Source organism: Lampetra fluviatilis, chromosome 25, assembly GCF_964198595.1.
Source record: "Lampetra fluviatilis chromosome 25, kcLamFluv1.1, whole genome shotgun sequence".
Classification (NCBI taxonomy): Eukaryota; Metazoa; Chordata; class Hyperoartia; order Petromyzontiformes; family Petromyzontidae; genus Lampetra; species Lampetra fluviatilis.
The window spans coordinates 4306522-4319965 of record NC_136299.1 but is presented as its reverse complement, the minus strand read 5'-3'; the positions used below and the strand labels follow the sequence as shown (position 1 = coordinate 4319965).

Sequence of the window (13444 nt, the reverse complement as noted above, 5' to 3'; positions counted from 1 at the left end):
TCCCCCCCCCCACCGCAAAAAAAAGACTGTACGTTTAACACCCTTGTTTAAAGCATTTTAATGACGCGTGCTCTGGTACGTTACAGTTTTTTTTTGTACATTTCGGCGACTCCAGAGACAGAAGTAAAATCGAGGACAATGTAACTTGCGTAACACGGCTCATTTTTTACAATGTAGGTGGAGGGGGTGGGGGGTGCTATTCCCCTGCTCTCATCCCCCCACTCACACCCCCCTCTCCCTCGTGAGAATTGAGGCTGCCACTGCTGCACGTACTGGGGGTGGCCATTCGCTCAGGTGATACCCAGAATTCCCAGCTCACAACTTTCCATTGCCCAGCTCCCAGCTCGCTCACTCATCACTTCGCCTCGTTTCAGAAACAAATTTGTACGTTGAACTGCATGTATGTACAGTGTGCTTAACTTCTTTTGCACCGTACGTTGCCAAACGTGCTAATCGGAGGTTGCGATTTTCACAGCGAAGTGAATTGTAAACCTAGTCATTTGAAGCAACTTACCTGCGGAGTACGTGTAAGCAGTAGTACTCCATTCTGTGAATAAAATGTGTTTTAGTCACTCAGCCTGTTGGCTATGCAGACCATTATTAGCCAGCATAATATTTGTAAGCAAGCACAGTCTGGACAGCAGTAGTTTCGACTTTCTGGATCTCATCAGCAGCGTCAGGCTTGTTTAACAAATTGTTGCTGGTTACCAGACGTTATTGGCAAGAGCACCCCATCGCGACTGTGGGGTCCTGTTTAACACACGAAGCAGTATTGTAAACAAGGCTCATTATTCGATCAGAGTCGTCGTGAAGAGACACATTTACGATTCGGTAGCATATATAATGCTTATATAACAAATGTTAGGGGTGGAGTGTGGTGGCGCAGCGGTTTGCACTGCGAGCACAGTGACCTGAGTTTTAATCCCGACCATGGCTAAAATCAGTGGCGAGTGGTGTTCTGAATCGGTCCCAGGCCCGTCCTTCAACAACCCGCACTGACAAGTGTGGTGAAGTATGGCCAAGGAACACGGCGACATGAGGGTGTGAACCTTGTCCAGCAATTTGCAAGTCTAATTCATGTCTACTTTGTAACATTTTAGCTTTTTGTTCGAATGATCCGTCCACGTAACTTCCTGTGCGATATTCCACCAGTGCCGGTCCCGACTAGGGCTGGACACCTGTGATTTAAAAGAGATTCACGGCTCATTGAGTTATTCCAGCTTAAATCAAATGTCTACGGCCAAACGGGTTAATGGAGGGCTGTAAAATAATTGTTTTAAATACCGTTTTTTTTATTCGCAAAATGTGATTTGATGTTCTGCTGTCCGTCGGAAAAAGAAAAATCTGGAAAGAAAACCAGGAGAACTGTGGTGTGTGACTAATAATAATGGTACGTGCTTGGAACGGCCAAAGCAATAGCCGTGTAAATTCCGTGAAAGTGTCAGATCATTTACTGATGATCACCGAGTTTCCAATGGCAGGTTTCTTGTGCACTCATGTACACAGTCCTGTGAATAGACTTTGAGTGCTGTACGTGCAGATCACAGTAGGGCATTTGAATGTGCGCTGTGAAAAATCATAGTATCAATAGACTCATGTATGCAGCACCAAGCCACACGGCAGTCTAATAATGCTTATATAACAAATGTTAAGCTCAAAACATTTATATCGAGTTTCACTGCCAAGCATCTTTAAACATGCGTATATACATTATTTTTTTTATAGTATATCAATTACTTTGAATTCATTCAGTTTTTTTCAAATTATTATTTTCATTTGGCCATTTCACCACTGGATGGGGGCCATACGGATTGTTGGGGTTATTTGACCACACTTCACCGCGCAGGTCCATGAGTGTTGGTGTCGGCGGGTAGCATAGACGTTGGACCATGGTATAGTACAACATTTATTTTTTTCTTCCGCACTCGGCCCCTGATGGCAACGCAGACCCGCGGCAGCATACATCACCCGCTGTACCCCTCGACAACCTGCACAGGACTGTATTGGTGTTGCCACATTTTTTTCCCCATCACTAATCATTTCACGTGTACGTATCACTCTCAATGTGGCCAGGTGGTAGCTGCAAGGCAGAGCGCGTGCCTCACTCGTACGGATGTGATGGAGTTCAAATCCCGTCCCAGGGAGTAGACTACGCCCATTATCGCTCTGGGGCGGGGGGGGGGGTCAATAAAATAAAGTACCACATTGTTGGAGTAAGGCGACATTAGTTGTTGTGTGGAGGGATTAAGAATGTACTTTTGTTGGTTCACCACAGATGACCACCGCCAGAATGCTTGGTTTTGACACGTAGGATCATTTGCCTTTGGACTTAGTGACTACCGAATGTTTAATAATGAAATAATAACTGAGTGTGGTACAACCAAGCCCTGGCATGAGGTCAGATTAGGTTAACATGGTGGATAGAAAGAGCCTCTATGCATGTGAATGTGCTATTGCATGACATTGTCGGTATATCTCATCGAGCCTCTTAACTCATCATCTTGAGATCCAATCACGTGCACACACAATAAACGCATCCGCTTACTTTCCGTTTCATGTCTAGGCACATGTTCGAAAATACGCGCACACGACCAAACACAATGTGCAGCGTTAATGCATCACAATCACCCACATGGCATACGAGTCTATACACCCGTAACAACGCGTTAATGCAGAAGTAATGTGTTGTGCGCCCATATCAGACGTCAAAGTTTATTGACCATATTTCACCACATTGGCTGATGCAGGTTAGTGATGGGCGGGTACCCTGGCACCATATGCTAGCTATGGCAATGCACTGAATTCACTGGGCCACCACTCCATCCACCCCCGCAGAACGACACCACGAAGCAATACACATGTGGATTTACGGGACATTAAAGGGAGAATGAACACATTGAAATGCAATAACGTAACGCATGCAGACTCACATCGAATGACGCAAATCATGCAAGTGTGCAAGTAAGCACATACGCGCGTATACTGCACAGACGTATTGTACTTCTGGAAGAAATTTTTCTCTTCCTCTTCATACCTACACCTCCCCCAAACTGTTTACATCCTGACTAAATACCTACACAATCCGAAAGTATCTTCGCATAATAACCTCGATTGATCATGTTTACCTTGCTCCGTTTCCCGACAAGCCACGGCTTGCACAACACCCTGCTTTATACGTTTCATTGCACGCTCGGTAGAAATCGGCTGATATAAATTTCCACGCGATAAGCCACTTTGTTGAGCTAAAACTAGTTTCAGTTTCAATGGACGCACTTTCTATATGTGCACTGCTATCGTAGACCACGTGGAGTGACGGTGGCCCAGTGGTTAGCGCGCCGCTGCACAAACCCAGCGACCTGGCCATGACCAACACCAACTCGCACTGACCAGCCTGTTGAAGTATGGTCGTAGATCCCCCATAACCGATCGACGCGGCGTGGGGGAGGTCTCCATCCAGCTGTGTATTGTGCATTATATAATGGTAAATCAATGGGCCCACGGTAATGAGGCTGTGAATTCTAATCCAAGTCAAGGCTGACTCATTTTCCAGAAGCCCGCAGTGAATAAAATGGGCACAAAAGTCACTTTACGACCCAGCCTTACTCTATCCACGTTTTACTTTTGGATTAACCAGCAGCCTTGGCAGCCATCACAATGAATACCTTAATGTGTAGATATTTTCCTATTAACTGCTAAATATACCGTTTCACATAACTGTGTTTTTCATGTTTGTTATTTTAAAAAATCCATATTTAAACAGAAAACATACTTTCCATTTTACTCAAGTGACTTTACCGGTAAAATAGAGGAATTCCGGCACACCTCAAAGGGCAGCGATTAAAAAACAATCTGCCGGGGCTCATGCAGATGCTATAAATGGTCTCTCTGCGTGCAGCTGACTGAAGTAGCGCCAGGCTGTGGCATTGAGAGTCCAGAGCCTGGCAGAATGGGACCTCTGTGCTGTGCGGTGCATTGCCCTGGGCGTTCAGTGACTACCGACCGTACAGTAAGACTCTTCTCACCCGTGACCCAATTACCCGCAGCGCCACGTAACTATGGGCAGGAGTTCTTTGCCGAACGAACACTTTGTAAAGGTCACGCTCAATGCACACAAGGTGCTTGCCACAAATGAACCACAATACGTTGCTGATCTTGTCAAGGAGCTTGAACCAACACGCCGCGAGCTCCGATCATCCTCGCAAGCAGCGGCTTTTGGCTCGTCATAGAACAATGACGGTCACACTGCATCGCACGCTTTCAGATGCGCTTCTGCCACCATCTGGGACGCTCTTCCTTCCGATATTAGGGAGCCGCTGGAGCTATGCACATTGATATCTAGATTAAAAACTCATTTCTTTAAAACTGCCTTGTCGTGTTTAGTTTGTTGTCCTTCCCCCGCACATCCAATTATCACGGTTGGCTACGTACGGTGCAAAAGAAGTTAAACATACATGCATGCATAAGTTCCATGAAAACTCGTATTATCCAATTTTTTCACGGAATTAAGTGGGGGAAATGTTTTGGATCATCCCACGGATACTAGGATATGTAATGTCCACATTCTACTTTCTCGCGCATAAGAGGAACTTTTCTGTGTATGGAAATGTGCGAAAAGGCCTTTGTTGTATTTGGAGGCAAGAGAAACGCTTGATGATTGATTTATAGCAATAACAGCTGATCTCAACACCAGCTTACATATGTTAACAATGTGTGTGTTTGTGTTGTGTGCGCGCGCGCGTTCGTGTGGAAAAGACGACGCATATGGCAAGCGGTGATGCAGTGTGGCTCACGCACTCTGTTGTGAACCCGGTGACCTGGATTTAATTCTTGGCGATTGATAACATCAGAGAAAAAAGTCCCTTGGCTCACTCGCACTCAAATAAGCACCTGATGCAATGTGTAAAAACTGTACCAGCAATGGGTAAACAAAGGTAGTGCTCATCTTCTTGGTTCTTTCGGTAAAGTCACGTAGAATGGAAATAATAAAATAATAAAAATATGTTTTATTTTTATTATTCGAAAGGTAGTGTTGTTGTACCAATGCCAGGTCTAAATAGGTGCTCACCGATACCACGTGTCTCATTGGTGGTTCATCGACTGATTTATAATCCAGGCAAACTGGCATTGATTCCCGACCATTTGCAACGTCAGTGGCAAATGGTGACGAAACTAACCTTGTGCTTCCCCCTGCTTGACTCAACCATGAAATCGGTACACGGTTATGGTGCATGTTAATATCAAGTTCAAGTTCATTTATTAGGTATAGCCCTGTGAGCCATTCGGCTCTTGAATCGGGTGCTACCGCAACAAACAAAAAACAAAAACATGAACAAAAAACATCTTAAAGTGAATATGTGATTGAGTGCAAACAGAAAATCCAAGAAAAGACAGCAAAATATTGCAGAAAAAACACCGTACACCAACGCTGTGTGCAAAAATCCCAGTGGGATGCAAGTCAAATAACGAACAACAACCACAAGACAACTTAGATTAAGGCCATCGGTCTAACTCTGTACTACAACACACATGGCTAAACCAATACACTTTTCGAAATCACCAAAATAAAGCCGTCCCCAGGAACCCGCGGGCAGACACCAACGGGGGGGCCGGGGGGCGAGGAGGTCATCGGGCGACGCCAACATTTGGCTGGAGAGGCACAAGTGAACTAATTCCTGCTTCGAGCTAACACCATCCTTGCACGTGCTGTCATGTCATCACCATGCGTGTTCGCTTACAGAACCTGCCCCTATTGGTCTTTGCAGATACATCGTTTTTATTCTATATGCACACACACAAATACTGGACTGCACGTACATGTTATAGTGTAATCTACGCTATATAGGTGTGCGACTTTTAGCTTTCATAAACTGGAGGGAATTTGTGTCGTTTGCGAGCACCTATTAAGGCCAGTATTATCGCGTGAGTGAGCGATGTGTCATTTCTTGGTGGTGTTTCATTTTTTTTGTCTGGCTCAACGAGTGTGAAACCTCCGCCAAGACTGAGATAACATTTTCCACTGCCATTGTGCATGGCCTGAAATTGAACTTGGCTCACTGGGATTATACTGCACTGATCTAACCATTCGCAGCACTGCCCCCATGCAAACAGATAATCCAGACAAAGATATCCCACATAGCCTGTTACATACTTTTGGGGCAAGTGCTGTTAGCGAGTACCTATGAAGGCTGGCACGGCACACGAGGGGGTGGGGGGCCAGCACCACGCCCGGCGGGCCTTTTGTTCCCCAAGTAGCGATGATTACACATCGCACCAGGTACTCATTTGAGGCTGAGTCGACTTTGGGGAGGCCCAGGAGCGGTTCAGATAATCGTCACTGCTGTTGACCGTGAGCGGGTATCGAACTTGGGTCGCCGGGCTCGACGTGCAGCGAACCCAGTGTTGACATTGACACACACACACGCACGCAACGTATACTGCAGTGTATTCCCACACGCATTACATAACCTGCTCCACATTATAAATCCTGTCGGTGAGTGGCTCAGCCAGTATCCATTGTAACTCCCCAGTGGGTTTTTTTTTTTTGAACATTTGACACAAAGAGACTCTTTATTATATTTTCTTGGTTCTTTCGGTAAAGTCACGTAAAAGGGAAATAATAAAATAATAAAAATAAAACAATCAAATAAAAAATTCGGACGCTGTCTTTCCGACAGCCCTGTTCTTCACCTGAGGACGGCTGCTTGTGTTGTGGCCGAAACGTCGTGAGAATTTTATTTTATTATGTTGAATTTTTATTATTTTATTATTTCCCTTCTACGTGACTTTATCAAAAGAACCAAGAAGATGAATCCCTGCAGTCACGAAAGCTTTAAATCGAAATCTTTATTATATAAAAAAAAATAAACACGCAAATAAAAATAAAGTTACGCAATCAGCAGGCTGGGCTTAGAGCACAGAGCAATAGATACACGGTAAAGGTGCAGTGGTGCAATTTCTCACTCACTCCACTGCTGGCGGAGAGGCCTCCACTAGATGTGAAGCTTTTGTGACTGCAAGGATTCATGTTCTTAGGTTTTTTCGGTAAAGTCACGTAGATACAGCTATCGTGCTGTGACGGTTCCACCTGAAGACGGAGGCTTGTGTTGCCTCCGAAACGTCGTGATTATTATTTTATTTTTATTTTACTTTTATTAATTTAAATTTTTTTACCTACGTGACTTTACCGAAAAAACCTAAGAATATAGGCCTCCACTAAGCTGGGGTCTCCAGAGCCCCTCCAGGAGAAGGTCTTTCGGCCTAATCCTTCACGCTGACAAGGTGTCTTGCAAGAGGTGGCGGTGCCCACACTTTACGCCACCACACGCGACCTACCTTTCTATTCCTGCTGGGTGGACAGAGGTGGCGGGGTGGTGAGCTGGGTAGGGGAGGTTAATTTTAGAAACGTGCCCATTTAATAAACTTGTCCGTCGGGAAATCGGTTCAAGCGGCAACCTCTGGATTGCAAATGCATCATCAAGATGGTCACGTTGGTGGTATAGTGCTTGTCAGCCGCTCTCACGGCTAACATTAGCGAAAATTCATTCGTGTCCAATCATTAGACTTCTTTTCAAATAATTTATCATTACAAAAAAACTACACGAGCTCCTACTTCATTCTAAAATCGAGGCTCAAGTCCTTCAATTTAGTATTGCTTACGACTGCCTATTTTAAATTTAAATATATATTTTAAAACCTCCTATTTTTACTCCGTTACCCACATGCTCCACTGTTTTGTACAGCATAGCGAGAACTGGCTGCATGTAGATGGCCCTGTGTATCCCAGTTGTAATTGAGATGCTCGGGGGAAAAATACGAAAGAAAAGAAATCACATGCGGAGATAATTTTCTTAGCGGTTAGAACACCGCATTACAATCCCAGGAACCACCGTTTGATTCTTGGCTGTGCTCAACACTGGTGGGTAATTTAATCTGATCGTTGGCCCGTACCACTTCATAGCTTGACTGCTTAAAATCACCATCTAGTTTCGGGGCAGGCATCATCGGCAAATGGAGGGAGACAAATGTGGCCAGGCAGGGGAAGTGCCCTTACCCACACCGCTCCCCACCCCCTCCGGCATGCGCCGTGCCAGCGTTAATAGACACTTGTTAACGGCGCTGGCCTTAACAGAATATGGAAGGGGAATTTTATCTTTTTGTACGTGCATGATGGAATGTTCCTTCTCTGTCGAGAGAATGCTTTCCGGTGACCCTCTTTACTAGCGGTTGAAATATTAACTTTGGTGGTTTTGTCAGCAAATTGCAGGCCGCGCCTTTGCAAGCCGCGCACGAATGTCTTCCTGAATACATCAAAGGGACCCAAATAGATGTCACAGATATGAATGTCTGCAATGTTTCAGTAATAAATCATGTTGGAAAAAAACAATTTGAAGACGATAATTGAATCAACTTTCCACTTTGAAGTCTTATACAGGGTACATATATATGGACACATATATGATGCCTGCAAATATATGGCATATTTCCACATGTATACACTCTAACTGCGATAAAATCACTACGTGGCAAGCCTAATTGTTAGTACATCTGCCAGTCGGGTTAAGCTTGCATGGGCTGGATAGAACCAATTCCCAAAGCCTCTCTCTAATACTGTAGTTCCTGTATCACATTTCAAAAGCAAGTCATATATTATTTGCAAGAGCAAATTAATGTTGGCCGATACTTAATTACAACGTTTTACAGGCAATATGTACTATGAAGTAAACCAGTTAAAGTATCGGCCTAACACATTACCTCTTCTTCTTAGGTTTTTTCGGTAAAGTCACGTAGAAAGTAAAATAAAATAAAAACAAAAATCACGACGTTTCGGAGGCAACACAAGTCTCCGTCATCAGGTGGGACCGTCACAGCCAGATTAGCTGTATCTACAGCTGTATCTACAGCTAATCTGGCTGTGACGGTCCCACCTGATGACGGAGACTTGTGTTGCCTCCGAAACGTCGTGATTTTTGTTTTTATTTTATTTTACTTTCTACGTGACTTTACCGAAAAAACCTAAGAAGATGATTCCTTGCAGTCACGAAAGCTTCAAATCTAGAACATTACCTCTTCACTATGCCTCTTTGCCCTACTTTGCCTATCTTGGCAGAACTCTTCCTTACCTAATCACTCACCCACAATCCACACCCCCCCCCCCCCCCGAAAATGAAAGGCCCAACCTCTGGAAATATACTTCTCTGCTTCGTAATGAATACATTCCAGTGGGATTTGACTACACCCATCACTGATCGGTGTCTATAAAGTGAGCACCAAGCACGTTGTGCAGCAAAGTCGCCAGTGGTCGTCATATGAACGTACTTGGCCTTGCCATGAAATGTGGAATTCCATTCCAATTGCTCATTTCAGAATGTAAGATAAATGTTTTTTTTTGCACATTAGACATATTTTGTTTCACTTCAAAACGCCGTTTACTCTGGTCATTACATTTTAACAAAAGCGTAGTATTACAATTATCCATTGCGTGACTCAAGCGAACACAGCGACTCTCATGCTAATGCAGTAGTGTAACCAGTATACCATGGTTTCTAAACGGTGGTGTGGAATCGATACCACGGCATTCAAAAGCCACCTGTGTAACTCTTGTCGCCACAAGAGGGCGCGTGTAAGAATGGATACACAGACACACAGACAATATGTAGAGATGCAGCCCTGCAATTTCTTGTTCACGCCACTGCTTGTCGAAGGGCGTCCAATTGAGGGCGATCTACAGAGCCCTCTAACGAGTACTATTGACCTACCCCTCCATACTGGCAATACATCTTGGAAAGGATGGGAGTATTTACCAGAGGTGTGGACTCGAGTCATGTGACTTGGACTCGAGTCAGACTCGAGTCATGAATTTGATGACTTGCGACTCGACTTGGACTTGCATAACAATGACTTTGTCCCACCTATGAGATGTGGACTCGAGTCATGTGACTTGGACTCGAGTCAGACTCGAGTCATGAATTTGATGACTTGCGACTCGACTTGGACTTGCATAACAATGACTTTGTCCCACCTATGAGATGTGGACTCGAGTCATGTGACTTGGACTCGAGTCATGAATTTGATGACTTGCGACTCGACTTGGACTTGCATAACAATGACTTTGTCCCACCTATGAGATGTGGACTCGAGTCATGTGACTTGGACTCGAGTCAGACTCGAGTCATGAATTTGATGACTTGCGACTCGACTTGGACTTGCATAACAATGACTTTGTCCCACCTCTGGTATTTACGCTTCACTCCTCCACACGCAATCTGTCAATCGACTAACTGTGGTGTAGCCATCGCTGGATGGACAGGCACGGGGGAGCTTAAGAAACGTCCCGTATCGAAAGATCGAACGTACAACTATCTTGGATTGCAAGTCCAGTGTGCTCACCCATTGCACCAAGGCAGCATTCCAATGGAATGCAATACTCGGCTGTAATATACACTTATACAGTATATATATAAAATGTATATTAAACATATTAAAATATAGAAATATCAATGTGCATGTTTTTTTTTACACGTGCACAGAAACACTGCGCTATATTGACCACAATTCAAATTACGCAGTCATATGTGTGCTGCGATAATTGAAGTTGCTTTAAACAAATATTGTTTTAGCCCTGCACCAGATGTGTTTTTTTTTACTTTTCAAACCAACGAACCATTTTAACGATATTTTTGTTACGTGTCAAATGATCGCCGGTCAAAGTCGGCCCCGGGTTTAAACGAATGAAATGTCAAGTTTCAACAGGCAAAGGCTGCTGCTGTAGTTGTCCCATATTCTGACTTTAAACCACTGTACAGTATATGCTGTCCCCTGATCCTGGTCTACAGAGTGGGTGGGAAATTACACACCCTGTCATAAAAAAACACTATTATGGCTTTAGGAGAGGTGAATATGAAGTGATGCACGGAGTGGGGGATATTCATCCCCTTGTAACACTAGGGCAGGGCTAAGTGCTGCAGTGGATTAGTGGTCAGTGTGTTTTTTCTCTCCTTACCATTTGGCTGCCGTTAACTACGGCTAACACCAGCTCGAGTCCACATTGTGGGCAGACATTCCTGCGGGAGATTAACAAAGTTGTGTGGCTTATCTAGTTGATTTTAAAGAGTCTCAAAACTCACTTTGCCTACCGGGGCATGTGCATCAAACGTACAGCGTATATGTAAATCCACTGCTGGATGATGGACTGCCCCCCAAAACAGTGCAGACTCTATGTGGATTACTTAACCATACTTCACCACACTGGTCAGGTGAGGGGGGTGGTGGGAAGGTTGAAAGCGGGTAACATAGATTTGAGGAGCACACAGAAGTACTGTACAACAGATGTTGCTACATTGCCATCTGCTGCCTGCTACATCACCACCTATCACAATCTGACATGCACGAGACGAATGACGCCTGTGGCTATTTTCCCACGTCGCCTACGTACACATTACTCAGTTATTGTGTTTATTCCAGCGGGCATATTATGGCGTTACAGTCCATGTTAACGTCACTGCAGTCATTTGTATCAGGAGGAAGTTCTGTGAGCACTCTGTATGTCAATTAAAGTTGAATATGGTGCATGAGTGGTAAAAGGGGGAGTCATCACACAAACATAGCCGTCTCTGTCTCCCGAGTGTTGATTTTCACACCCAGCACAAGTGGTCATTTAAGGCTGAGTAAACCCACAGGAGTCCAAAGATAGGTCCGTATACAATGACTACATACTGCTGATGCTGCGCATAGCCAGGAACTCAACCCAGATCACTGGGATTACAGTACACTTACCGCTACACCATCGCTCCCAAAACAAATACAAAGATCCCCCATACAGCCTTCAGCTGGCTGTTGGGGCAAGTGCTCCCCACACACCGACACACAGAAACACAGCGAAACTCAGGGTATCCTTAATCGCCAAAGGCATTGAAGGTTAAATAATCATCTTGTTGGTTTAAGATCAAAGTCTTTCCCAGCTCCTAATGAGGGTGGGTTGGTCCCCATTTCCATTAACAGCAGGCTTGGTAGATGGTCTAAATTCAAGATTTTTTTTTTATCGTGAGAACCCAAGCTGTACAAAATATTAATAATTGTATCCGCTTCTATAAGAATGATATACTGCGTCAACCCCCGCCAACGATTTGAACGTGTGAGCTTCTGTAAGCACAGAGCTATAACCACAGTGTTGTTACTGATCTAGGCTGATCTAGATGAGGGCTTTATGCCACAGTTAGCACGGACTCTACCGAATGAACGTCATGACTCACATTCAGAATGTTACAAATTCAAACCTCAGCCGGGAGTCAACTCAGCAAAAAGTTCCTCCGGTGTTGATACAAAAAAACCGAAACGCCACAAATTGTAGAAAGCCAAGAGCGACCATGGCATGGAGAGGCTCGCCCCTGCTGCCATGGGAAAATTTCCACGACGGTGTTGGCTCAGTGCTCGTGCGAGCAGGGACAGAGACACTGCCACTCTTTGACTTTGGCGTCTATCACGCACCCGAGAAGAGCCCGCGAGAGCCCATCATCATCATCTCTCACGCACGCGTCGCCACCCTGCTGCGACGCCGAGACGAATGAATGGGAACCCCCGGTGGGATGTTACTCACTGTCGGGACGCAAACTTATCATGTGGACCTCCTTGGCGTAGTACTCCTCCTCGCTGCGTTCTCGCTCGCACGTGGCTGCCCGCGCGTTCGCCTGCTCCACCAGCAGGTCTCGGGTGCTGTTGAAGAGTGCCAGCACCTCGAGGCTGGCCGGGTCCTCCGAGCCCGGCAGGTCGGGAGGACTCGTCATCTTGAGCTTGCTCAGGATCTGGCCACGGATGGCCTCGATCCTCTTGCGCTTGAGCAGGTCCATGTCCATCGAGGAGCAGTAGGAGAGGCACAGGCAACGCAGCACGTAATCCATGAGGACAATGCAGAGGAGGCTGCGACAATGCATGGTCTCCTCGAAAACGGTGCTCCGGTTTGTTATATTCGCTTGTCGGTTGATGCTGCTGTTCTATTTAAATTCCGTGGAGCGTTTGTTGTGTGAAATAGAGGCAGCAGAAAATGCAGTGGGCCCCTTACACAACTGGGCTGGAAGGCAACTCGCTAACCCTGATAAATCTATTGCTGCAATTATACGTCAGGCTTTATCACAGTCGAGGTAATTGCCACTGGCTGGCTGCGGTGCTATGTCATGCCAGAAAAAGTGTTTGAAATAACTTAGGGGATCAGCCGTAAAGTTTCACAAATTGTGAGGTCTATAATGTGCTACAGTATATGTACGGCGATATCCGTGAAGGGTACAGATGCCAGAGTGACTAGTGTATAGGCTATTGATTTGTACTTCCATAAAAGTTAACGTCTCAGTTGGGATAACTTATTAATGTTAAGCCTAAAGCTCGAGAGATATCCAAAACTTCCAAAAGGAAAAAAAAACCCTAAAATAACTCCACACTTTTAAGATATGATAAT

The 13444-nt window shown here is 45.1% G+C and overlaps 1 protein-coding gene across 1 annotated transcript in view; it reads right to left on the bottom strand.

Moving 5' to 3' along the window:
• The window catches only part of LOC144941668 (transforming growth factor beta-2 proprotein-like), a 30313-nt gene extending 17163 nt beyond the window's left edge, over positions 1-13150 (bottom strand). The window contains exon 1 of the mRNA XM_078868029.1: positions 12593-13150. Within this exon, the coding sequence (XP_078724155.1) occupies positions 12593-12926 (334 nt within the window). The 5' untranslated portion in view covers positions 12927-13150. The remainder of the gene's footprint in view (positions 1-12592) is intronic.
• Positions 13151-13444: the final 294 nt, after the last annotated feature.